The 27,762-nt window shown below is 48.1% G+C and overlaps 2 protein-coding genes and 1 non-coding gene across 3 annotated transcripts in view; 1 reads left to right on the top strand and 2 right to left on the bottom strand.

Moving 5' to 3' along the window:
* The window catches only part of Rtf2 (replication termination factor 2), a 28,780-nt gene extending 5,165 nt beyond the window's left edge, over window positions 1-23,615 (bottom strand). The window contains exons 1-5 of the mRNA XM_042699236.1: window positions 23,472-23,615; window positions 21,119-21,213; window positions 19,653-19,746; window positions 17,460-17,599; window positions 13,888-13,966 (exon numbers count right to left, since the gene is read on the bottom strand). Of these exons, the coding sequence (XP_042555170.1) occupies window positions 13,888-13,966; window positions 17,460-17,599; window positions 19,653-19,746; window positions 21,119-21,213; window positions 23,472-23,540 (477 nt within the window). The 5' untranslated portion in view covers window positions 23,541-23,615. The remainder of the gene's footprint in view (window positions 1-13,887; window positions 13,967-17,459; window positions 17,600-19,652; window positions 19,747-21,118; window positions 21,214-23,471) is intronic.
* LOC122124581 (beta-1,3-galactosyl-O-glycosyl-glycoprotein beta-1,6-N-acetylglucosaminyltransferase 7-like) lies at window positions 3,586-8,690 on the top strand. The gene is made up of 3 exons (XM_042699234.1): window positions 3,586-4,555; window positions 6,371-6,466; window positions 8,422-8,690. The coding sequence occupies exons 1-3, from the start codon at window positions 3,586-3,588 to the stop codon at window positions 8,646-8,648; spliced, it is 1,293 nt and encodes a 430-aa protein (XP_042555168.1). The 3' UTR covers window positions 8,649-8,690.
* LOC122124642 lies at window positions 18,916-19,050 on the bottom strand. Its single transcript, XR_006150609.1, has one exon. It is a non-coding gene; the product is annotated as a small nucleolar RNA SNORA57 (small nucleolar RNA).
* Window positions 23,616-27,762: the final 4,147 nt, after the last annotated feature.

Raw genomic sequence — 27,762 nt, 5'->3', positions numbered from 1 at the left:
CAGGCTAGCGCTCGTTAACACATGAGCCTCCGTGCCACTTCCTCCTTTTTCTGTGTCTGTGGTACTGAGGAACGGAACCCAGGGCTTCATGCATGCTAGGCCAGCACTCAACCACATTCCCAGCCCAGGCTGGGACTGCTTTTAAGGAATGTATATTCCCCACGGGGGTGGGGGGGTGGGGGGAATTCACGTTTACTAAATACACCTTCATTATGGCTAAAAACATTGCAATCACAGGACAGAACCGTCCCCGCCCCCCCCCCCCCCCCAGCAGTCCAAAGTGGCTGAAGCAGCAAGTTAAGACAGATTGGTGGAGGCCATGCAGACGTGAATCCCAAATTCAAAGTGAGCCTGGAACAGATGTAGTGGCCACTGTGGGGGCTGTGACAAGCTGACAGGCCACCCAGACGAGGCTCCTCTGTGCGTTATGGAAACGGCTGAGAATGCCGCCCGGGGTGGGGTCTACGCCAGGTCTATGTGGGTCACCTGCACACGCAGGGTCGCACGACCTCTGCAGCAGGAAGGGAACCAGGAGGAGGGAATAAAACCCCATCCCCCCCCCCCCCCCCCCACCTCCGGGGAGAGCCGACCCCTACTGCATTTAAACAGTCTCCTTACCGGGCAAGTTCTGTTTCTAAGGTGGATTTGCTTAGTTTAGAGATGAGATAGAAAATATGCAAACTATAAGCGGGAGTGTTAGGTTTGTGCAGGCAAGTACTAGAATTTCGTAACAGGTCTTTCCAAGTAGGCTGTGAGGTTTGACGTTTGGCATAAGGAACATTTACTGAATCATCACAAAATACCCCACCCCTTGACATTTGGGGAGCAGCTACCTCTCATTCCCTAAGCCTGTTGGGTAAAAAGAAATTACAATAAAGGTAAAGGCAACATTAGAAAATCCAGGCCAGCCACAGCGCTCAAGCCTACTCCTAGCTATCTGGGAGGTAGAGCCTGGGCACTGCGTGGTTTGAGGCCAGCCCAGAGACAAAAGCTCACAAGCCTGTGTTTCCCTCAACTGGAAACTGTGTTTCCAGTGCTGTCACCCCGCTACAGGGGCAGCAAAATGACACAGTACAGTGGTGCGTGCCTGGCATCCCAACCATCAGAACTAGAACCACAGCCCACGCTGGGCATAAACGGAGACCCTACCTGGAAAAAGGGGCTGGAGGCAAGGCTCATGTGGTAGAGCACCGCCTAGCAAGCACGAGCCCTGAGTTCTATCCCAGTTCCATAAAAAACACAACCAACATATAATTAGTTTTGGGGTTTTCTGTTTTTTTTTTTGCTGGTCCCGAGGCTTGAACTCCGGGCCTGGGGGCTGTCCCCAACCTCCTTTTGCTCAGGGCTAACATTCTACCTCTAGGGCCACAGTGCCACTCCGTGGTGTGAGCCACCAGCACCCAGTTTTTATTGTGTCAGAACTTAAGAACCCAAGGATAACTTGGAATACTTTCTCCAAATAACATTTGTAATGGTGACAGGAGAGACAAGAAAGTGCTGTCACATCTGAGGGAAACACCAGTCAAGACAACAGGCTCGCCAGGCGCCGGTGGCTCAGGCCTGAGATCTGAGGGGCGAAGCTGGGAGCCAGACCAGGCAGAAAAGTCCCAGTGAGACTCTTATCTCCAAGTAACCACTCAAAAACTGGAAGTAGGACTATGGCTCAAAGCGGTAGAGCGCTAGCCTTAAGCAAAAGGTATCAGGGACAGCGCACAGGCGAGTTCAAGCTCCACAACTGATCAAAAGAAAAAAAAGGCAACAGGCTTTTTACTTTTTACGGAAGCCGAGGTGCCAGTCACGGAGGCGCAGCCCCACCTCTTTCCTGAGCTCAAGGACAATGACCAGGCCAAAAGGAAGGTGGCACCCACACATACCACCACTGCCCTTCTGCCATGTCCACCGAGGAGCCCACTGGAGGTCGGGGCAGGCCCCATGCTAGCCTCCAGTGATGAGGAGATGACCCTATCTTGTCTGCAATTGAGCAGCTCCTCCCTAGAAACAATTCATGCTCTCGTGCCAGCAGGCTTGTATCTGCGATGGCCACACAACACTTCATGTCATTTCCGTTACTGGAAGATGGGAGCAGGCACTGCATACACCCCAGGCTCCACACCTATCATTCTTGGGGAACCACCGCTCAGATTAGAGGGTTATCCTGGCAACAGCCAACCACACCCAGTGCTGACACAGCTGTCTGCTGCTGCAAGCACTTTGGGAAACACAGTTTCTTTTTTTTTTTTGGTTGGTCGTGGGGCTTGAACTCTGGGCCTGGGCGCTGTCCCTCAGCTCTTCAGCTCAAGGCCAGCGCTCCACCACTTGAGCCACAGCACCACTTCCGGTTTTCTGGTGGTTTATTGGAGATAGGAGTCTCATGGACTTTCCTGCCCAGGCTGGCTTAGAACCGCAATCCTCAGATCTCAGCCTCCTGAGTAGCTAGGATGACAGGCATGAGCCACCGGTGCCCGGGTGGAAACAGACATATGGAGCCAGCCACTTTACTACCTGACATTCACCCAAAGAAACAGACATATCTTTCTGCCACACAAAGACTCGCACTCAATGCTCACTGTATAATTGCAATGTTCAAAACCTAGAAATACTGAAATGTCCACAAGCAGCTGAATGAATACGAAAACTGGGCCTGAGTGCATAAGGATGTAGCTCAGCGGCGCAGCACTGGCCTGGCGTGTGAGGGCCTTAGATTTCACTTCCAGCCCCCCACCCACCACCAAAAAAGGGCTGGAAATGAGACTCAAGCGGGAGAGCGTCTTCCTAGTAAGCTCAGCACTCTGAGTTCAAATCCCAGTACTGATGATAAATGTAATGCAACCATAAGGATGAGTTCAGAGTCAGTGTTACCGGTGAAAGCCAGGAGAGACGTGCACGCTGTATACATGACACAATGTGCACAGGAATCTGGGGAGGTCCAGAGATGGGGGCAGGAGGGCTTCACTAAAAGAGGCACAAAGCAACTCTCAGGGGTGAAGAAAATGCTCACCTGATTGTGGTGTTGGTATTTATATAAACATGCACATAGCTGGATGTGGGAGTACCACCTCTAGTCACAGCTCTGGAGGCAGCTAGGGCAGGGGGATCTCTGGAGGACAGGAGTTTGAGGTCAACTTGGACAGGAGAACAAAACCCCATCTCAAAAGAGAAATCTGGTCAAACTCTCCACTTGACGGACGCATGGACTGGTAGCTGCGGTAAAGCTGGGAAGGGTAAGGAAACTCACCAGCGCTGTCTCTGGTTCTAGGAAGCACAGAGGAAAACACCCAAACTATGGCCATAAGAATGCACTGGGAACCAGGCGCTGGTGGCTCACGCCTGTAATCCTAGCTACTCAGGAGGCTGAGATTTGAGGACCGCGGTTCAAAGCCAGCCCGGGCAGGAAAGACTGTGAGACTCCTATCTCCAATTAACCACCAGAAAAAAATGGAAGTGGCGCTGTAGCTCAAATGGTAGAGTGCTCGTCTTGAGCTGAATTGCTGAGGGACAGTGCTCAGGCCCAGAGTTCAAGCCCCAGGACCGACAAAAAAAAAAAAAAAAGAAAGAAAGAAAAAGAATGCACTTGGAGCGCCAGGCATGGGCCAGCTTCGAGCCACAAAGCCCGGGCTTCTCGTGTGTGTGGCTGTCTGCATCTCCATCTTCCTGTATTTAAGGAGCTCTGCTCCGGAGGCTGCTGAGGCAGAGCTCACCCACCCGGCCGCCGTGGAATGCGGCTTTTATCCAGATGAACTGTGCTCAGCTTTATTTGAAGGGAAGAAAGCAGCCCCCCAGATTGCCAAATTCTGTAAAAGTCCACCCACATCCCACCTCCTTGGGTATGTACACAAAGCGGGGAACTGCTCCCAGGTTTCCCGGGGGCTGCACTTCATCACCACACCTCTCTCTGCAGAGGAGGGGAACTTCTCGCTGGCCTACATCATCGCCTTTCACGAGGAGCCGGCCATGTTTGTGCAGCTCCTCAGGGCTATCTACGCACCACAAAATGTTTACTGTATTCATGTGCACGAAAAGGCCCCAAGGAAGTACACGAGGATGGTGCAGACCCTAGCCAACTGCTTCGAAAACATCTTTATTCCATCACAGACACAAAAGGCGGCTTACAGCAACCTGGCGAGACTGCAGGCGGATATTAACTGTATGAAAGATCTGGTCCAATCCAAACTGCGATGGAGATATGTCATCAATCTTTGTGACCAGGATTTCCCCATCAAAACCAACAGAGAAATCATCCACTACCTCAGAAGCAAGTGGAAAGATAAAAACATCACTCCCAGAGTGGCCCAAACAGCGCGCCCCCCACCCCCGCCGGGCCCAGGGCTTCCAGAGTCCCGCACGGAAGGGAGTATCCATGTATCTCCAAATGAAGGATTCGAGCGCAAGCCACCACACAACGTAACCATTTACTTTGGAAGTGCCTACTACTTGCTTACGAGGAAGTTTGTGGAGTTCATACTGACCGACAGCCATGCAAAAGACATGCTGCAGTGGGCCAGAGACAGCCACAGCCCAGAGCAGCATTACTGGGTGACCCTGAGCCGACTCAAAGGTAAGAAGACTGACCACACAGATGTCTGTCCAGAGCAGAGGCCAGGGGCAGGGCTTCTATCCTCCCCTCCTTTCCCCCCTCTCCCACTTGTCTTGTGCCTGTTCTTGTGCCCTTACTGGGGCTTGAACTCAGGTCCCCAAGCTCTTGTTTAGCTATTTTGCTCAAGGCTGGCACTCTACCACTTAAGCTACAGGCTTAAGTATACTTAAGTATACTTCTGGCCTTTTGCTGTATAATTGGTAATCTTCACAGGCTGGATTGGAACTTGGATCCCCAGATGTCAGCCTCCTGGGTAGCTAGAATCACAAGTAACCTGGGCCTGTCTGCCCAGGCTGGCTTTGAACCTTTCCTCAGATCTTAGCCTCCTGAGTTACAGGATTACAAGTATGAGCCACCTGCAGTCAAGTGGGGACTTTATTTTTTTGTTTGCTTCATTTGGCTTTAATTTTTATCCTTAATTATTCAAAAATTGTGGACATCTGACCTGTAACATTGTTTCTAAGAAAGTATTCCATAATCTATAAAATATACCATAATAGTGGTATAGCTGTATCCAAAATAAGAAAAGTTCCTTCCTGGCCTTCATGTGCATTGGGTCCCATATCTCTGGACACTGAAGGCTAACTTATGCTAACTTATGCTGGAATGAACAAAATTATTTTGTACTATTGATGAAAACATAATTTGTTTTTCTCTGTCATGTGGCTTTCCTAGCATTATTCTTTTCAAGGTGACTTCTTCCCTCATTTCCTTCATTGCTTTCTACCAAGGGTTCTGGTTCAATATTTCTCCAACTGCCTCCTTGTATTAGCTGTAAAATAAATGTAAAGCTTGGTATAAGCCCCAAAAATATCTGATCAAAACATAAACAGCAAAGTACAGACGTTGAAATGTAGGCCCTGAACTAATCCGCGTGGACTGGCTGGGGAGAAGTTCACACATTCCTAGGGAAAGTGTTTTATAAAAATGCTTGCTTTTCGAGATTTTAGCAGACCCGTTTTAGTGGAGGGAGTTATTCTTAATGGAGATTTTTTTTTCTATTCAGCTGTTTTCTGAAGGCTTTGTTAAAATTCTCTTGCTTGATCTTTTCCTGGGGAGTGCAGGTGGGTCTTTGGCTTTAGGACAGTCACATCCCCACCCCACCTGGCTGCTTTAGTCTCCTCTACAGAAGTACTGGCATTTTTTGCTTCTCCTCAGATAGAGCCTTTGAAAATCCTGGCCATGTCTTTGGGAATTCTTCCTGTTTTCACCCATTTGGTAAATACCACTGGGCAGCCACTACTGCCAGGCATGACCATGAGGGCCCTATAATAAGGAGACATGCCCACACCAGTGATGTGTTTGTGCAAAGGCCCTGACACTTCACAAGGCTCTTGGAGGCAGAGGGAAATCCTGTGTCCTCTCCTCTCAGTGGACATAGGTGTCTCTTCCTTGGAAAGACTAAAGGGCTCTCCAGGAGCACAGCTGCATGCGGGACATCCAACACACCTGGCTAGGACCTGTGCATGCCCCTCCCACCCAGCGCAAGTCCTTTCTGCAGGTCACCTCAGAGGGCTGTTACCAACAAAACAATCCGAACAACCCAACATGACTCCAAGGGGCACTTTGCAAACACCCGTAAACTACAAGGGATGGGGAATGGGTGGAGAAGGCAATCTAGGTCCTGGATGGAGGCTGGCACCCTGCCGCTCAGCTCCAGCTCCAGCACAGGTGTGGAACACCATCTTTCTGCGGTGGCCTTCGCTCAGGGAATGGAACTTTTACTGAACAACCAAAACTGAACTCCTGGTGCGTGCTGGTTTTGTGTCCCCTCAGATGCTCCCGGGGCTACACGAGATGCTGGCTGGGAAGGAAACGTTCGAGCCGTCAAGTGGAGAACAGAGGAAGGAATAGTTCATGATGGATGTAAAGGTAAAAACAAAACCAAAACAACCAACATTAGAATGTTTTACAAAATCTATGTGGAAGCAATATACAATTATATTTAATCTGAGATGATCAATTAGCAGGGGTGTCAATTTTGATTAAAAAAACCCTTTACTTGATATAAGATGCCCACAGAAAAGTGTAGGAATTATAAATATACGGGCTAATAAACATATTAGTAAGTGACTATAACTCAAAGTTGTCTGTTTGGTTTGGTTTTATGAGACAGGGTCTTGCTATGTAGACCTGGTTGACCTGGAACTCTCTATCTATCCTTCCTGAGTTCAGAATTTCAGGTGTACCAATATGCCCAGCTGAAGTGTTTTTTTTTGTCAGTCATGGGGCTTGAGCTCTGGGCCTGGCCTGGGCGCTGTCCCTGAGTTCTTCAGCTCAAGGCGAGTGCTCTACGGCTTGAGCCACAGCACCACTTCCGGTTTTCTGGTGGTTAGTTGGGAGATAAGAGTCTCAGACTGGGCTGGGAAGGTGGCTCAGTGGTAGAGCGCTTGCCTTGCATGCCTGAGGCCCTGGGTTCGATTCCTCAGCACCACATAAGAAAAAAGCCAGAGTGCTGCTGTGACTCAAGTGGTAGAGCACTCGCCTTGAGCTGAAGAGCTGAGGGACAGCGCCCAGGCCCAGAGTATAAGCCCCACGACTGGACCAAAAAAAAAAAAAGAGTCTCAGACTTTCCTGCCTGGGCTGGCTTTGAACCGCGATCCTCAGATCTCAGCCTCCTGAGTAGCTAGGATTACAGGCGTGAGCCACCAGTGCCCGGCTCCAGCTAAAGTTTTTAAACCACATTATGATCTGGTTCTTTCTACCTGCTCCTACAATTCCAACTCAACTGAAGAAAGTGAGTCCTGTGCTCTGATTTGTCACCTAGCACGCGAGACTGACAGAGACACGCTTCCTGTAGCCACGGCCCCCAGACCATGCTGCGCAGCGACGGCTGCTGCTCTCTAGTCAGTGACGAGGGGTCCTCTTGCTCCCCAGCAGTCTCACACAACTTGAGCGCGCCCTCTGTACCCGTGATCTAAATTCACCCAGTCACACAGAATCACGGTGCAGCCATTACTTTCCATTGGGCCCGAGCCTCCAGGCTGCGACCTTCACTTTCCTGACTTAACAGGTGACGATGTCTCTACTTGAACGTGTCAGTTAGGAAAGCGCCCGTGATAGCGGCTGCCACCCCTCAACTTGACCACGTGCCAGCCCTGACTCTTCACACAGATAGGCCTCTGGAGGAGTGCTCCTCTGGATTGTCTCAGCTTCTGCTTGCCGCGCTCTCCTTCTCCTTTAAGTATTTCCTGAGGGAGGTTGTGAGAGAGAGGACTTCTGATGATTGGGCTGCGGTGGAGACAGTGCAGGAAGGAGCCATTAGCTCGGCCCCTCCCCAGAGGCGCTGACAATGGAGAGCGAGGAGCAGGCCAAGCGCAGTGAGAGGCACTGACAACGGAGAGCGAGGAGCAGGCCAAGCGCAGTGAGAGGCACTAAAAAGTGCTTTGGAGTTGGTCAAAGGAATCTCACTGGATTCAAATCCCCATTTTAATTATTTACACCTACATCCAACAGTCACTCAGAAAACCAATAAAGCCAGAAGCAATGACTTATTAAAACTAGCACCCTGATGAACTGCCCATGACCAAGGAAAAGTCTGAGCAAGGGGAGTTAGATGAGGGGGGACTTGTTTTGCCAGGCAGCAGGTACGTGCCAGCTCATCTCCCAGTGTCCAGGTCAGTGAATCTGACACAGGATTCACCTGGAGAGAACATTATAGGAATTTCTGGCACAAAGGACCTAATCAAAACAATGGCGAGATGGTTTTTAACTGAACTGTGAAGCCCAGAGCCTTATAGTGACATCAGAAGGGGCATATAGCACTTCTCTGCAGAGGGAACAGCTGGTGGAACAAAGGCAGCTGAGATTCTGTGTTCTCTCTGCAGGCCACTATGTCCAAGACACCTGTGTCTACGGGCCAGGAGACCTGCCCTGGATCATCCAATCGCCTTCTCTGTTTGCCAACAAATTCGAGCCGGCCTCTGAGCCCCTCGTGGTCACGTGCCTGGAGAGGAGGCACCGGCTTCGGGTCCTGGCACAGGCAGAGGTCCCCATTGAACCACACTGGCGTTTCCAACCGGAAAGTCATTTCAACATGAAGCTGCACTGCTAAAGGCATCTGTTTTCTTGTGGATGTGATTCTTTCCTGATCGAAACAAGGAAGTTTAGAACTAAAGAACACTAGGACAGTAATTCCTGGTACTAATTAGTCCTCAGATTTTTTTTTTGCCAGTCCTAGGGCTTGACCTCAGGGCCTGGGCGCTGTCCCTGAGCTCTTTGTGCTCACTTGAGCCACAGTGCCACTTCCAGCCTTTTCTGTGTATATGGTACTGAGGAATAAAAGCCAGGGTTTCATGCATGCTAGGCAAGTCACATTCCCAGTCCTGGAATGTGTTTTGACAAGACATTACTACTGATCACAGGCCACTTCCCTAGCTTTGGGAGAAAAATCTCAGGAGAACAAAAGGCCTAAGCCTGTCCCAGTAGTCTTGGAAAGCTGAATGCTTTCATAAAACGCACAGTGCTACAATGTGCGTTCCAGCTGGAGTTGCTCTGGGGAGGGTACTTGTGGACAGTACCTGTGGGGAAGGAACCCCCCACTTTAATGGAAATACGCTGGCCATGCCGGGCTTGTCAGTGAGAACAACAGACTGTACTCTGGAGACCCCTGAGTAAGATGAAACTGCTTAGAAGCAGGAAACACTTTGTCCAAAGCTGCTGAAAGTGAGCCATCTGCGCTGTTGCCTGCTAGTGCTCTTCAAGGCAACCATGGCTACGCTGCGCCACGGGGCACCATGGATGCTGGAAAGGGGGTGAGTGTGACTGAGGAGTGAATCTGGACTTCCGTTTCATTTAGAAGTTTTAGCTGACTGTGTTAAATCTGAAGCCCAAGTGGCTAGCAGCTCCGTCGCGAGGCTCACTAAGGCAAGCACAGCACGCACCAGGACGAATGCCCCCTAGCAGCACTGACACTCCCCACGGGAGATGACGGGGCCTGGGCACGGGGCAGGAGGGTGAGGCCAGGATCTGAGCAGGCAGCTGGGCAGCCTGGCCACAGAGGCCACCCTACTGACTTCCTATGAGGTACAAGCTCCGTAACAGAAGCAGCAACCAGAACACACCACTTCAGAAACAGCACAAAATACAGTAAGAACAGCAAGGTTTCAGGGCCCTTGTGTAAGCGCAGCAGCAGCTTTGGGATTGGGGGGTGGGAGGGTGTTAGGAGGTGAAGGAAAGGCAAGCTGCTCTGACCTGAGCAGCACAACACCAGTGCAAGCTTCAGCACCACTCACATCCAATGGAAAGGCAGATGGCGCACACTCCATTCTCAAGCAGATTGTCTGCTCACTTATAGCGTATAAGAACAAAATAAAATCCCACATAAAACTGTGTGAACTCTAACACCAAGATGATTCACGCACAGGGGTCCTGAGATGATGCCTCTAGTCTCTGGAAACAGAGCCCTCTTGCAGCCTTACACGTTACTGTTTAAAAGCATATATTAAGTTGGGCGCTGGCAGCTCACCCCTGGAATCCTAGGTACTCAGGGGGTGAGATCTGAGGATCACAGTTCAAAGCCAGCCCAAGCAGGAAAGTCTGTGACACTCTTATCTCCAATAAACCACCAGAAAACTGCAAGTGGCGATGTGGCTGAGAGTGGTAGTGCAAAGAGCTCAAGGACAGCACCCAGGCCCTGAGTTCAAGTCCCATGACTCCCCTCCCCATCACAAAGTAAGTGTTTCTTCCAATTCTTTGAGGCTTGACAACCATAAATATTGCAGGAAGCTCAAACAACCCAAAGGAGATCAGAGCCAAAAACTAGAATTAGATGACCCACTAGTGTGTATGTGTATGTACACAGGTAGTGGGATTTGAACTCAAGGCTTTGCTGTCTCATCTGGGAGAGCTAGTGCTAGTGCTCTACCACTTGAACTATAGCTCTACTTTTAGCATCTTACCACTTAACTGGAGATTAAGAGCTTAAGACTTTCCTGCTGGCCTTGAGCCTTGATCCTCAGGTCCTAGTCTCTTCAGTAGCTAGGATTATAGGCACGAGCCACTACAACTGGGCTTAGCTGACCACTTCAAAAAAATATTCCCTTTCCTAATGTAATCTTCTCTTTCCACCCCATCTGCCATGAAAAGAATGTAAAACAAAACAAAAGAATTTAAAACAGAAACAGCCAAGTACACATTCACATTTACTTCTAACTTAAAGCACCCCACAACCTCCACCTATCACAGAGCCTGAACACAAGGGGCCAGAAGCTAGCAAGTTAACTACTACCACTTGCCACACCTCTAACCTTCACAGCAACTCGCTTTATGCCTGTGCATACCAGTCACCTAGGGACCCTGATAAAACACAAACTAGATCAGTAGGCCTGCAGTGGGCTGAGGTTCTATACTTATTTGTGTGTGCTGGTACTGAGGCTTGAACTCACAGCCTCACACTCTTGCTCGGCTTTTTCACTCATGCAGGAGCTCTATCACTTGAGCCACACTTCCATTTCTGGCTTTTTGCCGATTAGTTGGAGGGAAGAGTCTCTTAGACTTGTTTGCCAGGCTGGCTTCAAACCCTGGTCAGATCTCAGCTTTCTGAGCAGCTGGGATTACTGGCGTGAGCCACCAGCGCTTCTTTTATTCTTAGAGGTGATATGCAGAGGGGTTACATGTACGTGAGCCAGGTAATAAGTGCATTTCCTTTTGTACAGTGTCACCTTACCCTCATTCTCTCCCATTCCCATTCTCCACACACGAGTTGTATAGTTCACTCTCATCAATGTCCACTGCACTCCACTGCTGCACTTTTTCACCCCTCCTCCTCAGATTCTGTGCCTTCTCACCCAAACAATCAAACCTGCCAATCTTGTAGGTTTTGATGGACTCTGAGTAGCAAGCACATTATTCATTTTGCAACCTGAAATGATTCCAATGTGTTTCTTCTTGTTGTAAGAACTAAAAATACAGTGGGGAATACAATTAATTTTTCTGGCTAGTGGTTTGTTTATAGCAAAAACAAGAAAGCCTAGCAACTGCCATCTCTTTGGATCCTGTTTACTGAAATCAGGCATGTACACCTGATAGAACCAAAGCTGTCTCCAAGCTCTGAATCTCTGCTAGTGAATTTAAAAGGTACTTCTTGGCAGGCACTAGTGGCTCATACCTGTAACCCTAGCAATTCAGGAGGCTGAGATCTAAGGATTGCAGTTCAAAGCTAGCCCAGGCAGGAAAGTCTATGGAACTCTTATCTCCAATTAACCACCAGAAAACCAAAAGTAGAGCAGTGGCTCAAAGTGGTAGAGCACTAGCCTTGAGCAAAAAGAGCTCAAGGAGGGGCTGGGAAGGTGGCTCAGTGGTAGAGTGCTTGCCTTGTATGCACCTCAGCACCACATTAAAAAAAAAGAAAAAAGCCAGAAGTGGTGCTGTAGTTCACGTGGTAGAGCCCTAGCCTTGAGCTGAAGAGCTGAGGGACAGTGCCCAGGCTCAGAGTTCAGGCCCCACAACTGGACCCCCCCCCCCCCAAAAAAAAAAGAGCTCAAGGAAGTGTCCAGGCCCTGAGTTCAAGCTCCACAATTCCCCTCCCCCAAAGACACATCTAGAAAATAGAAGGTGAAAGGAGAAAAAAAACGCATAGCTTTCAGCCCACTGAGGCCCTGGCACAGTCCTCACACCAGTGATTGCTCAAAAATTCAGATTCAGTCCAAATAGCCTTTGGCACTGGCTGTCTTCCTCCATTCCCATATTCACGGTGCACTGAAATTCCTGATGCAGAAGTGGCCGGCGTTCTCCATGCACCTAGATACCCATTAAGACTACATCTCCCATGCTTCCCAGCAGCCAGGTTCCCTGGCCTTGTGACTCCCAGCCAATGGGGAGAGTAGAGGGGTTATGAGCCAGTTGTAGGTCTGCCCACAGAAATCTCCCCAGAAAGAAAGATACTCTCCTTCCCTCAAGTCAAGGGAAAAAGGGAGAGAACTTTTAAACCACAGGAAGTACAATGAGAGACAATCCATTTCTGTCCCTCAGTGCATGGTATCTTCTCACAGTGGCTCTGGCAAACGAACACAGGCATGCATGCAACCCGTTCTGCAGTGGCAATGTTTACGCATATTGTAGTAGTAAAAAGCACTCATGACCTTGTCTTCTACAACAGATTCCAAAAAAAATTCTTTTAGCCCAGTGCCTGTAATCCTAGTAACTTAGGAGGCTAGATCTGAGGATGGCAGTTCAAAGCCAGCCAGGAAGGAAAGTCCATGAGATTTTTATCTCCAGTTAATCACCAAAAGCTGGGAGTGAAGCTGTGGCTGAAGTGGCAGGGCGCTAGCCTTGAGCTTTTTATGAACGTTCAGGGACCAGGCCCAGGTCCCAAGTTCAAGCCCTAGGACCAGCACACACAAAACAATCCCCCAAATTGGGAGGTACCCGAGTTCCAGCCAGTCCTGCCTCACTGGAGGGCTGGGTGGCTGCTTGGCTCGGCGCTGGGTCTGTGTCTGCGAGAAAGGTCAGCACCCTTGCAGCTCTGCAGAGCCTGTCAGCTGCACCGGCTTCAGCCGGCTACGCGAGGGGCTGAGGTGACACTAGGGGCATCCTCGCAGCCTAAGCGTGTGAGGATAAGGCTGGCACTCTAATCACTCTCATCAGTGAGTGCCCCACGCCTGGGTGCCCGCTATGATTACTCTGGAAACTGAAAAACTAGTGCTGACTTGGCTCACTTGGCTTCTGAACGAATTTTCAGCTCACTCCCCACCTTCTCGTACCTCTTTCTAAGATTTCTAGAGTGCACAAGGTACTCCGGTGCGTCTAACCTCAACACCTCCATGTACACTATGTGTAATAATGCACACACAACTGAGCACGGGCATACACAGAGCTCCCTTCTTGCTGGCAAGACCACCCTGCTGCAGAGTTCCCTCCTGAACTGTGCTTCCCACAGCTGTGCTTCCCAAGCTGCTGCCAAGCTCTCCCACCCCCACGCTGCAGCACACAGCCACTTTCATGCTAGTACATGCGTTCCGGCTTGCTCTACCAGGGTAAGAGCTAAGAAGACAGTCAGGGACACGCAAGGACCAACCGCAGGAAGATTCAGAGCTAGTAGGAGCTAGGCAGCCTTAGGCTGGCACGGTGCCAGATCAGTGCAGAGGGAACACAGCCCCCTGGGAACAGCCCTGACGCGCGCAGGATGCATGGGCAGACCACAAGAGGCTGACTCTACTTCAGCAATCAATGGCCTCCAAGGGTTTTCAAATGTGCTTTGGAGAGAACGTCAGGAGAGCTGAACGATAGAGGGACCCCAGGCCATCTGATTTCCTCTGCTACCAAGGGAAAAATGGAGGACAACAAGAACTTACCGTGTGACAGACTTCTGCCTTTATCTCTTTCAAGGCGCGTTCAGAAAACACACAACCGCAGCCCCGAAGGAAGCAGAACCTGGAGGGAGAGTCCAATGAAGAGAATGGCTTTACAGTGGACTAGACATGAGTACCGACATCACTGACACCACTTGGCTACACAAGGAGCCAGAGCCATGAACATAAAAATGGCTGCATTTCACTGACTAAAAAATCAGGGATTGGGGTCTAGGGCAGGGCATTTGCCTAGGGCATGCAACTTGCACACACTAGGCACTGGAACCCCAGTGCCACAAAAACAAATTAATAATTACGTCATGTAAAAATTAAGAAAATATTCATTGAAATTACAAACATAAAAAGACAAAAAGCAAATCGAGTGTATAAATCAAATATATATATACATATATATTTAGGTTTTATACAGTTTTTAGTTTATTTTATGAGTATTTAAAGGTTTTTTTTTGTTTGTTTGTTTTTTTGCTGGTACCAGGGCTTGAATTCAGGGCTTTATGCTCACTCACTTGGCTTGCTGGCTCACACTGGTGCCCTACCATCTGAGCATCCGGCCCTCTGAAAAAGCCTTAAAAAGCAACTATAAACCACATGAAAGCAAAATACTCAGGAGGCTGAGACCCGAGGATTGCAGTTCGAAGGGAGCCCAGACAGGGAAAGTTCATAAGACTCATCTCCACTTAAGCACCCAAAAAGTTGGAAGTGGAGCTGTGACTCAAGTGGTAGTATAGTAGCTTTGAACACAAATGTTCAAGGACAGTGCTAAGTTCTCAGTTCAAGCCCCAAGGTTGGCACACATACAAAAAAGCTGAACAATATGATAGCAGGGATAGGACACTAACATGCCATTTAGAAAAGACAAAATCTACAAAAAAATTGTTAGCCTCAAATGTTAAAGAAATTCATTTGAAAACCATGGCTTGTTTCACCTCGCAGGTGTAAGTGAGGAAGCTGAAGGTCTCTAATGAAAACTGTGGACACGGGCACTTCTGTGGGCGGTGGGTACCACATGGCACTGCATTTTAGGAGTGGAATTTAACAATACCAAGTAAAGAACCACTTTAAAAACTATTCAATAGAAATGGGTCTCCAAGTGCACAAATGCACAAGTGTGTACTCATTAGGTTGTGAAGCACAACACTGCTTTTAATAAGGAAAGCAGGGAATCACAGACATGTCAAGTGCTCACCAGTGGGGAATGAGTCCAGCAACTCTGAATACCCACAGAGCCTCTGAAAAGAATAAGGCTAATTGGTGTTCAAGGTTGGAAAAACACATGAAAAATTAAACAAGGCAGCAGCAAAGTAGTTACAAAATATGAACAAGGGATCCATGGCTGTCTAGAAGAACCATGTTTAAGTACAGGTCCACCTGCTGAGAGTGGACACTGGAGGGAGGATGGGCAGCAGAAAGCACATTCACATTCTACTCCACCCAGTCCCCAGAAAGTCCACCACGGAGATTTTCACCACACGCAGACGGTCCTAATGGAAACTCATTAACACCTCAGTAGCTTCACTAAATAATGTTGGGTGACTCCTTCCAGTGAACATTTTATGGATGCTTACTACTATTACACTATTTTTCTTTGAACAAAGACCTAATGTATTTTATTGCATGGCAATTTATTTCTGTATGTTCATATCGTTAGTATATAAATTTTACTAAATTTACTAATGAAAAAAATCTATTGCACAGGCTCTATTAATCAAGAGGACAGAAGCCAAACAGGCAGAGTTCAAAAATAACTGGGAAGAGAAAAAGGGGCAGACTAAGTAGCAGAAGGGGGAGGAGTCAGTCAGAGCACCAGGCTACAGGCAGCTGGGTTTGTTTCCTACTGAGTTCTTCCTGTGGGGAGAACCAAGGTTTTCTTAAAAAAGAAGTGGGCAGGGGCTGGGAAGGTGGCTCAGTGGTAGAGCGCTTGCCTTGCATGCCTGAGGCCCTGGGTTCGATTCCTCAGCACCACATAAGCAAAAAGAAAAAAGCCAGAAGTGGTGCTGTGACTCAAGTGGTAGAGCGCTAGCCTTGAGCTGAAGAGCTGAGGGACAGCACCCAGGCCCAGAGTTCAGGCCCCACAACCGGACCCAAAAAAAAAAAAAAAAGAAGTGGGCAGCCATGTAGAAGGCCAGTCATTGTATGAACTCTGTATATATGAAATACGTAAGACAAGCAAATTCACCGAGGAGAAGGCAAACTGACACCTGTCAAGGGAGAAGTGCCAGGGGAGGGGAAGTGGTTGCCCTGTGGGCGGGGCGGAGCAGGGGGAGACGGGGGTGGGGGTGGGGGGGGAGTTTCTTTTGGGTGACAAGACAGGTGGTGACGGCACTAAAATGTGAATGTATTAAATACCACTGAATTAAAATGGCCGATTTTGTTACGTGACTTTCACTTTAAAATACATACATGAATATGTACACAAAAATAAAAAGAAGCCAGGCACTGTTGGCTCACCCCTGTAATTCTAGCTGCTCAGGAGGCTGAGATCTGAAGATCTTGGTTCGAAGTCAGACAGGGCAGAGAAGTCTGTGAGAGTCTTATCTCCAACTAACTACCAAGCCAGAAGTGGATGCGTGGCTCAGGTTGTAAAGAGCTATCCTTGAGCAAAAAAGCCAAGTGAGAGCAAGAGGCTCTGAGTTCAAGCTCTAGTACTGGCACCAAAAAAAAAAAAAAGTATAATAGCTTGAAATAAAATACAGTAAGCAGGGTAATATTAGGTAAGCAAGTTCCCTGCTTGACCCAACTGCCAAAGAACTGAGCCCTCAATGGTTTAAATTCAGGCACTTGAAGGGTCCCTGGCCTTCTATTTTACTTCTCTTCAAATCCATAAGCTCCAGGCTCTTCCACTTCTGAGCATGGCAGTCCATCTCGGGTAGAGTGTGAAAGCTGGCACAATGGGCACACCGGCTGGCACACCTACCAGCATTGGTCTGTTACCTGAACAACACAAATACACCAGAATGCCAGAGAAGGAGCACAATCAGCTGGGACCTTAGCTGGTGCTCACAGCATGCCTCACTACATCCAAAAAGTCGCCTGCTAGTCAATAAATCTGGGTACTTCCAAGGAACAGGAGTTGTCATGGGAAGCCCTGCCCTTTGCTTGCAGTACCCTAGGAGCCGATGGTGAAATTGACTCAGGTCTCCTGAGTGTCACCCTACAACTTTGTGAAGTTCCTCTTTTTTTTGTTTGCTGGTTGTGGGGCCTGAACTCTGAATCTGGGGGCTGTCCCTCAGCTTTCAGCTCAAGGCTAGTGCTCTACTACTTGAGCCACAGCACCACTTCTGGCTTTTTCTGCTTATGTGGTGCTGAGGAATTGAACCCAGGGCCTCGTGCATGCAAGATAAGCACTCTACCACTGAGCCACCTTCCCAGCCCTCTAAAGTTCCTCTTCAGCCTTGGTTTTCCTACTCTCAAGAACAGTGGGCTGCAGACAATGAAGGCAGCTGAGCACAGATGGCCACTGGGGACTGAGTGTGTCTTTTTCCCGAGGTGAGCCGAGCTGAGCCCTAGGATGCCACAAAGAAACCCCAGGTCACTGGCGCTGAGGCCACACTGACCTGTGTCGGCCGTTCATCTCCAGGCCCACCACGGGGCAGATGAACCGGGCTCGCTGGAGGTCATCGTGCTTGTCGCCTTTCGTATTTCCTTTATCTCCTTCCCAGGCCGGGTTATCAGAGAGCTTTAGCTCGGTCACATTCTGCGGAGAGACATGAGCACTGTTGAAGACAGTCACATTAAGAGCAGCACAGCTCAGCAGGGGCACTGGGGATCACTGGGGGTGCCACTAGCCACTCATGGGCGATCTCACAGCTGTCATCCTCCCCCCTCCCACTACCCCTGGTCTGGGGAAAGAGCCACACCCCAAATTCAATGTATGATTCCCACTGAATGCAACACTTGTACACCATCAGAAAGTAAAAATCCTACATCAAACCATCATATATTAGAGACCACATAACTTGGCAGTTCCTTTTCATACACGTTTGTTATATGAGGGACAGAAGCAACTCACTAATAGCATGCACTTAGTTCACCCAAGGCCACGACCTAGGGCAGACCTTTAGGGGGAAAGTGCACGCACAGGTCTCCAAGAATGCAGCCTCACAAAGTGTTTCATTCAGCAGCTCTGTGCTAGTGTTGGAGGCATCTCTTTCTACTTAACCCACTGTTCGATTTCCGTACTCAGAAGAGCAGCTAAGCACCTCGCAGGAAAGCCATACTTCACAGCTCACTTCCTAAGAGTCAGGCGAAGCTAACTAGGACCTCCTCAGGTGTTCTGCTAAGAAGAGAACTTAGGGCTGTAAGGAAAACCCTGCAATCCTTCCTCCAAGAGTCTGTTTGGAGGTCCCAGGAGAGCAGCCTGGCTAGTTATACACCCTTGACTGAAGCACACTCCTCTGTTGGTCCACTCCACACTCAACCTCAGAAGGGATACCCACGCCACAGTGAGGGGAGGGGACATCAGATAATCAGCCCAATCAGTAGACAGATCAGCCTATATCCTGCATCTTTCTCTTCACTGCTCCCATTTCTTGGAGGGGAAGGAATGTGCATGTTGTGTGCATTACAGGTTTGACCACAAAAAACCATTGTGTGTTTTAAGCATTGATTAAATGAATACAAAAGCTAGTGAAGTTTTGAGGTAAAAGAATTCACACTTGTGGCTTTTTCAGGAATGAAAATCAGTCTGGCAATTTCTATAGTACCATCACTGGCTACATTTCTGAAAAGTACTCAAATAAGCATATCCTATAATCAGCCCCAGAATCCAAGCAAAAAGCCTAACATGTGAATGAGAAAGAAAGCAAGGCAAAGGAAAGGTCCTAAAGCCCTCTCCTGGGAGCTAAGGATTGGGTTCTGGTTAGGCCCCACTAAGCAGCCTTGCGATTTCTGGAGAGTCATTGTCACCGAGGTGAGGGCTCATCAGCCTGATGCCGCCCAACTTCTTCTATGGATTTGAAAGATTCTGTTCTCTCAATGAATGTCTCCAATTTATATATTTTTTTCTTTGATGCGTGTCCCAGAACTGGCAAATAGAAGTCACTGGCACTGAAGACATGATACCAAGAGGGCTTGAGCCCTTTCCTTCTGCCTCCGTATGTAATGGAGAACAGGACTGCATGCCTGGTCTCCACCAAGAAATGGAGGGCTATAATTACAAAATTCTCTAAGTTTTTTTTGGGGGGGGTCAGTTGTGGGGTCTGGGCGCTGTCCCTCAGCTCTTCAGCTCAAGGCAAGCACTCTACCTCTTGAGCCACAGCGCCACTTCTGGTCGTGATCCTCATATCTCAGCCTCCTGAGTAGCTAGGATGACAGGCATGAGCCACTGGCACCCAGCAAAATTCTTTAATTTTATGAAAGCACCTCCCAGATTTAACTAAAAATTCAAGTAACTGAATTTCTTCTTCTTTGTTTTTAAATGGTGTTGGGGATCCAACCCAATGTCATGTTTTAAACAGGATAAGAAAGTGACCTGCTAATGAGCTATATCCCCAGGCCTCAAGCAGAACCTTGATTAAGTACATTCAGAAATTTCACAGCTTCCACAAAACCACAACAGGTTAATCATACAGAAGTACATGTGTAGGTATTCTGGGCTTGAGATTCACATAAGCTATTACTTCACAGCTCTATTAGAGGCTGGATAGGATTAGAATCCCAAATTCTAAAGTCAGTCCTTAATGTACATAATTTTATGAAATAAGTTCAACCTGGGAGACTCTTTGGAGCACTGTAGAAACATATCTTACCTTAATGCTCTTTATGTGAGATGCTGCCTTCCCAAGAGCCTTTTCAGAAGATTTGTCCAACAGAAACTCAATAACTGCATCTTTGTTATAAAGTCTGCAAAAGTAAGGATCAAAGTATGTAGCAACAAGTGATGTTCAATAACCAAAGGAAAACAAATTAAATGTTAACCCAAAATCACTTACATTTGATAAAGAAATGTCTTGCTTTACAAGTAAAAGTGCCTATGACCTTCTATCAACCCTTATGAACATGTACAAAGAAGTGGTTTAAATCAAGAGGCAAAGGGTAGATTAAAAAAATGAAAAAGGTTTTTCTTTCATACATGTGTTTCTAATGCATTTATAAGATTATTTCTTTGTTGCTTTGTATGTCCCTCCCCCACAGTGTAACCCCCGCTTTCACTATATTTGATGTCAGTATAACTTGTGGAGGAGATGGGGACAAACAAGTTGTTTAAGGATTCAGGTGGACCTGTTGCAACAATGAGAAGTATAAAATGTCATGTCAAAAACGAGCTTTACAATGTCGGTGTGGGGGGGAATGATTGGGTGGGGGGGAAGGGGGAGGCTGGGAAGGGAGGTGAAGGGTAAACAAAGGAGGAGGCTGCAATGCTTGATAAGAAATGTATGCATTATCCTGCCCATGTAATTGTAACCCCTCTGTACAGTATGTTCTCAAATAAAATAAAATAAAATTTAACAAAAATTAAAAAGGTAACCTGAGAAAGGGATTTTAAAACATGGGAAATTGAATGTAAAAAAAAAAGTACATATTTTCACTTTTTTTCAAAAATAAGAACAGAAGATTCAGAACTTCTAGGCACACATTATTGGACTTTAAACTGGCTAAGGCTGGGGGGTATAGTTCAAGTTGGCAGAGCTACAGTACTACCAAGAAAGAAAAAGAAATAGCTAAATCAGCTCCCCTGTTAAACAAGACATACTCTTTCCATACTACCTACCAATCTCTACTGACCCTCATATGGTTCCTTTATGCTTTGTATTTCGAATTTAGCAGAGTTAGAACATGGCCCTTGAGGTTTTGAATCATAGATTGAATAAACCAAATTGATTAGGGGAGTGTAGTTACGTCCAGAAATCGAGAATGAAAACTTTTTCTCAACAGATTTGCATAGGATAATTCATATTTGTAGCCAGGCATCAGTGGCTCATGCCTGTAATCCTAGCTACTCAGGAGGCTGAGATCTGAGGATCTCAGTTCAAAGCCAGCCCGGGCAGGAAAGTCGGTGAGACTCCTATCTCCAATAAACCACTCAGAAAACCGGAAATGGCACTGTGCCTCAAGTGGTAGAGTGTTAGCCTTGAGCTGAAGAGCTGAGGGACAGCGCCCAGCCCAGAGTTTAAGCCCACAACTGACCAAATAAAAAAAACCTCTATGTACACATTAAAATTTCCCTTCAAGATCACCTAATAAACCTATGTTGATTAAAATAAAGCAGCTATACCTGCCAAGTTCACAGGCAACTATTGGTCGTCTTAGGATCTCTTGACTCAGAGTGCAATAGTTCCACTGGGCCACTAACTCAGCATCTTTATCAACCTAATAAAAGAAAACAAAAATAAAATCTTTCAATTAAGTTTCACAACTGAAAACTCCATGGTATACAGCTCTCTATATAAGCTTGATACTATGCTGATATTCTGATACTTAAATCAAACCACTTTTATTTTTATTTATTTTTTTTGGGTCCGGTCCTGCGGCCTGAACTCTGGGCCTAGGCGCTGTCCTTCAGCTCTTCAGCTTAAGGCTAGCCCTCTACCACTTGGGCCATAGTGCCACTTCCGGATTTTTTTCATTTTGCTTATGTGGTGCTGAGGAATCGAACCCAGGGCCTCAGGCATGCAAGGCAAGCGCTCTACCACTGAGCCACCTTCCCAGCTCACCACTTTTATTTTTTAAATAAAACATAGTGAGGCTGGGCATGGTGATATACACCTATAATCCCAACACTCAGGAGACTAAAATAGGAGGATCACACATTTGAGGCTAGGCTTGGCAGATTACCCAAACCCTGCTTCAAACAAACAAACAAAAAAAGCCTTGATGATTATGATGATAATGATGATGTTGGTACTGAGGCATGAATTCAGGGCCTGGGCACTGTCCTGTAGCTTTCTTGCTCAAAGCTAGTACTTTACCACTTAAGCCACACCTACAGTTCCAGTGCCTTGGTGGTTAATTAGAGATAAGAGTCTTATGGACTGCCGGGCGCTGGTGGCTCACGCCTGTAATCCTAGCTACTCAGGAGGCTGAGATCTGAGGATCGCGGTTCAAAGCCAGCCCGGGCAGGAGAGACCGTGAGACTCCTATCTCCAACAAACCACCAGAAAACCGGACATGGCGCTGTAGCTCAAGTGGTAGAGCGCTCGCCTTGAGCTGAAGAGCTGAGGGACAGCACCCAGGCCCAGAGTTCAAGCCCCACGACCGACAAAAAAAAAAAAAAGAGTCTTATGGACTATCCTGCCCAAGCTGGCTTTGAACTGAAACCCTCAGATTTCAGCCTCCTGAGTAGCTAATATTAGAGGTGTGAGCCACAGGGTACTTGGCTAAGCATGAAACTCAGTGATGATGCTTGGGTGGCATGCACAAGGGCCTGGGTTCCATCCCTAGTATAGCAAACAAAACGAAAAACAAGAGTGACAGATAAAGGGAACAAAAACATCATGGGTAATTAATACTGTGTCAAACAAATGCAACATATACAAAGCAACTACCACTTACTAAAAACTGTACAAGTAGCTGGGTGTCAGTGGCTCATACCTATCATACCTATAATCCTATCTACTCAGGAGACTGAGATCTGAGGATTGCAGCAGAAAATCTGTGAGACTCTTATCTCCAATAAACTACTTAGAAAAAAAGCAGGAAGTAGCTCTGTGGCTCAAGTGGTAGAGCGCTAGCCTTGAGGCTCAGGGTCAGCACCCAGGCTGAGTTCAAGCCCCAGGACCAGCAAAAAACAAAAACAAAACCCAAAAAACTGCAAATACTACCATTTGTATTTTAACACTAAATCTAGGAAGGGCATGTAGAACAGAACTTCTTAAGTATTACAAGGAGGGTACTAAAAATTCCAAGTTTCAAATCATGAGCTTGATTAAGATTCTGATGACCACTAAATGTCACTTCATTAGAACAAAGAACACGTTTATCACCCAGGAAATTACAAGAGACTTATGAGTACCGGTCCAGAAACCAGGGGTTAAAAACCAGCACACACATCTACTGGACATTTCTTATTACTTCACAATATGGATTTGAGATGGAAGCTCTACAAGGGGTCGCGCTCTCTTCTGTATTCCCAGTGTCTAGCCCAGAGCTCACGGAAAGCACTATTATTTGCTGTGCTCGACGGAGTGAATAAAAACTATTCTGCTTGCCTAAACATGCCTAGTGTTTACCTTTCCTCTTGTCTACCCCATTTTGACATGTTTCTTGCCCAGCTTTTCAAAAGGAAGCTACTCCCTTTCAGCCCCATCACAAGACACTGAAAGTGAGCTGAGGCCAACAAAACACCACAAAAACTCCACGAACTGGCGAAGGGACCGAAGAAAGTTGAGAATGCCAGCCAGGCTCAAATTCTGGCTCTGCCACTTTGTCCTTCGGGGCCTCGGTCTCCACGTCTGGCCGAGGGCCTGGGCGGTGAGGGTCCCACGTCGCCCACGCCATGTCAGTGAGGGGCGGCCAGGAGCCGTCAACACCGCGGCGGGGAGCCAAGCGAGCGGCCGGCCGGGCCCAGGCCTCGCAGGCCCCGGCCGCCCCCCGCGCCCCCCGCGCCGCCCCCGCGCCGCGCCACCCACCTTCTCGACCTTCTTCGGCCCCTTCACCAGCTCGTGTCTCTTGGGGATGGTGCCCCCGTCGCAGCCCATCGCGAAGCCCCACTCGAGACCAGCAGCAAAAGCTCCACTTCGCCACTTCCGGGATCGCCGGCGAAGGATAAAGCCACCTCCGGCTCCCTGTGATGACGCACCGCCCGTCGCGCAGCTCGCAACCGGAAGAGGCGGGGAGCAAGGCGAGCCCGTTGCCTAGCACCGGGCGCCCCAGGGAAGCGCTGCCAGGAGTTGGGCGTGGCCCGGGATGTGAGCCGCTGGCGCGCGCGCCGCGCCCTCCGAGTGCGCCCGCTGCAGCCGGCCAGGCGCCACCCTTCTTCCTCCCGCCTCCCCGGGATTCCCGCAGGGTGGTCGGCGCTCGCCCACCGCCCCCGTCCCCGGTCGGGCCCCCCAGCAGCTGGGGCTGCACATGGGCACCTCCCAACCCGTTCAGCTAGCTCGTGTGCACCGCGGGACCCATCTGTGGAGCCAACCACCCTGGACCAGCCCGGCCGAGTCCCTGCAGGTTCGGGGCCCCCACGAGCCTCCGACCGGGGCGGGGGCCTTCGGTACGGCCCTGCGTCCTGCTGGCAGTGCGTTATGAAATTCCCCTCATTGGGATATAGTATGTATCTTACTCACTGCCTCCTAAGGCCCAGGTTAGGTGTTTTGTTGTTGTTTTAAGAGGCCGCTATAACTAACAAATGAAACATTTATTCTTATAAGAGATACACTGATGTCTACATTCACTTTTGAAGAGACCAGCTCTATTAGATTATAACGGGAGCAGAACTCCCTTTTATAAGACCTGAAATCCATCATAGTCTACTGTCAGGCTCTTGATTATTTCTTTGTCCCTTTAATCATTATACAAACCAGGAGGAAAGCTCACTGTTGACTAGAAGTAGATTCTTTTCAGAACTGGAAACTGCCACACTGACCTAAGTGAAATGTTTTCAACCTAAATCGATAATAAATCTGCCGCTGGTGGCTCAGGGTTGTAATTTTAGCTACTCAAGAGACTGAGATTTGAGGATTGTGGTTCAAAGCCAACCCAGACAGAAAAATCCATGAGGCTCTTCATCTCCTCCAATTAACCAGCAGGGACCAGGAACTGAAGGTATGGCTCCAGTGGTAGAGCACCAACCTTGAGTGAAAAAAGCATGTGAGACCCTGAGTTAAAGCCCTGGTACCAACACCAAAAAAAGAGGAGGAAGAGGAGGTGGGAGGAGGGAAAGAAAGAAAGAAACAAAGTTGTTGACACAGTTCCTCACTTGGGAACCGTTGCCCATTAAGAAAATAGGTAGATGTGAAAAGTTCCAGGTCTATAGAAGCAGAGTGGATATTACTGTCATCAGTGGGAATTAATTGATTTATCAATAAGTTGGTCTCTCATTGGCTTGTGATCACAATCACCAGAATGAATCCCCAGGGGAGTGGGAACTTTCTGTCCTTTCCAGTTGTACCCCAGTACTTAGAAGAGGGGTTGGCATAGTCAAAGTACATTTCCTCAGTAAACTGAAAAAAGAAAAACAAAAAAGCACAGACTCATTAAGGAGAATTGACAGACCCAGTTTTGCAGCCTTCTCCCCCCTCCTGGCCCCCCCCCCCCCCCCCCCCCCCCCCCCCCCCCCCCGACTGTGAGCCTACAGAACATGTGCACAGGACAGCTGTTGCCAGAACCTTACTTGAAGGCTGAGTCTTTTAACAAAGTCTAACAATGCCTCCGGCCGCATAAAACGGTGTCCTTAACATGACCTCTCCCTCTGCAAGATGACCACTGAAGAAAGCTCAACAACAATGCCTTGTCAGCTGTGCTGGCTGAGGTGGACAGCTGGACTTCTCTCTCTCCTTTCCCTTTTAGATTCATTGGTCTCTTGGCTACTCTGTGCCTCAGACTATACCCAACTAAAGCAGTGTAACTTATCACCATCATCAGTGGCAACTATCTTGGGTTGAGAGCTGGTGCCATGGTAGAAGGCCTGCCTGCATGTATTACCCTTCTTGACACATTGGGTTCTGGCATCTGAGAGGCAGGTGTGTGTCATGGCTGTCTGTTTTCTCTTTCACTGACTTTGTTGAATAAAAGGGATTTTCCTTACATAAGTCCTTGGGGATAACTTTGTCCTGGTCCAGATGTGGACTTGAAGAGAAGGGTGAGGATGGAATGATCAAAGTGGGAGAAATATAAAACACAATCATCTACTAAAACCAGTGTTTCAAGCCAGGTGTTGGTGGCTGGTGCCTGTAATACTAGCCACTCAGGAGATCTGAGGATCTGAGATCTGAGGATCATGGTTAGAAGCTAGTCTGGGAAAAGTTCATGAGACTTTTTTTTTGGTCTGGTCGTGGGGGCCTTAACTCTGGGCCTGGGCACTGTCCCTCAGCTCTTCAGCTCAAGGCTAGTGCTCTACCACTTGAGCCACAGCGCCACTTCCGGCTTTTTTCTTTTTGCTTATGTGGTGCTGAGGAATCGAACCCAGGGCCTCAGGCATGCAAGGCAAGCGCTCTACTACTGAGCCACCTTCCCAGCCTTCATGAGACTTTTATCTCCAGTTAACTTGCAAAAAAGCTGGAAGTAGAGCTGTGGCTTAAGTGGTAGAGCTCCATTCTTGAACAAAAAAAGGCTAAGGGACAGCACCCAGGCCCCTAAGTTCAAGCCCCTGCGCAGACATGCATAAAACAAACAAAACCCGCCAGGCGCCCATGGCTTACACCTGTAATCCTAGCTACTCAGGAGGCTGAGATTTTAAGATCTTGGTTCAAAGCCAGCCCTGGCAGGAAAGTCCGTGAAACTCTTATCTCCAATAAACACCAGAAAACCGGAAGTGGTGCTGTGGCTCAAGTGGTAGCGCACTAGCCTTGAGCTGGAGAGCTGAGGGACAGTGCTCAAGCCCAAAGTTCAAGCCCCACGACCGACAGACAAACAAAACCCATGGTTTCTTTTTGTAATTTGATTGAAACTCTAGACTTTTTGTCAGAGGGTATTTACTAGCACATAGGAAATATTGCATATAGTTTATGCATGTTTGCCCTCATGAGCCTTAGGATTGAGACTTTGAGTCCACCCTGGGCAAAGTTAATGACACCCTATTTCAAAGCACAAGACTCAAACAGAAGAGCTAAGAGTGTGGCTCCCGCAGTAGAATTCATTTCAAGCTCCAGGACCAACAAAAAAATTAGGGCTGGGGATAAAACGAAGTGGTAGAAAACTTGCCTTGCCGAGAGAGGAAGGAAGGGAGTGAGAAGAAAAAGAAGAGAGGCTGCTAACCAGACGGGTGACTCCGCGAGCGCTTGTCACATGCAAAGATCAGTGGCAGCTCGACCACTTCCATCCTCCTGGTGAATTTAACTTAATTGGGGTCAAGCTGTTACCACCACACCATCTACCATTTCCTCTTCCCTTGGTGGAAATGGTAAACAATTCTGGGCTATTTGACACAAATGTTTAGCAAAGAGGTGCCAAGAGCTTAAAAAAAAGATATATTCCATTTTGTTAGATTTTTTTTCTGAAGCAATCATCCTGTGTATTAGTGAATGTTTGCCTAGAAGCATTCTCCTTCAACAAAAAGGGAAGGAAATGACCCCCCCTTTTTTTACTAAGAGCCATTGCCATCATTTTGTACCAACAACATTCCTTGGTTTTTAACTTCTCAGACAAAAAAAGGTGGGGAGGAGGGGTCATGTTAATTACCCACTAGAGAATGTGTCACTTAGGACTGAGAGCGTACAAGGTCCCAGATCACTGCTTTAGTAGTAATTATTTAATAAATACATGCTGTGATCAACATCAATGGAAAAAAGTAATGTTACAGATGCTTCAAAGCTGCTTTTGCTGAGAGGCACAGGCTCCCCACTTAGCACTATGAATGAACAAAAGCTGGAGAAAAAAAATTAGACATCCCAGCCTCCTCTTCATGTCTGTGTCCTTTGCCCTAAACCACTCTCTCTTGCAGTGACTCCTCAGCCATCTTAAAAGTCAGGGAGGCGTAGTCAGGGACCCAGCTACCTGCCAGGCCTTGTAACAAGGCCCCACCCCCATCCACGCAATCCTGAGACTGGACTCTCCCTGCCCCCGCTTTTCATCTATTTAAACTTCATGTCTAGACCCAGAAGATGGCTGAGGACAGGCTGAAGTGCTGTCTTCCCTGGCTGCTCATGCCGCATAGTAAATCTTTCTCTGCCCTTCACCTTGTCTCTTTGGTGTATTTGGCATAGAAGCATGAGTGGCCAGAACGGATGTGTAGAATGCCTGTCCATTGCGCTAAACTTGTATTTCTTG

Source organism: Dipodomys spectabilis, unplaced genomic scaffold (assembly GCF_019054845.1).
Source record: "Dipodomys spectabilis isolate Male_0828 unplaced genomic scaffold, ASM1905484v1 ptg000240l, whole genome shotgun sequence".
In the NCBI taxonomy this organism is placed as follows: domain Eukaryota; kingdom Metazoa; phylum Chordata; class Mammalia; order Rodentia; family Heteromyidae; genus Dipodomys; species Dipodomys spectabilis.
Note: the sequence above shows the minus strand (reverse complement) of the source record. Positions and strands in the feature narration are given on the sequence as shown.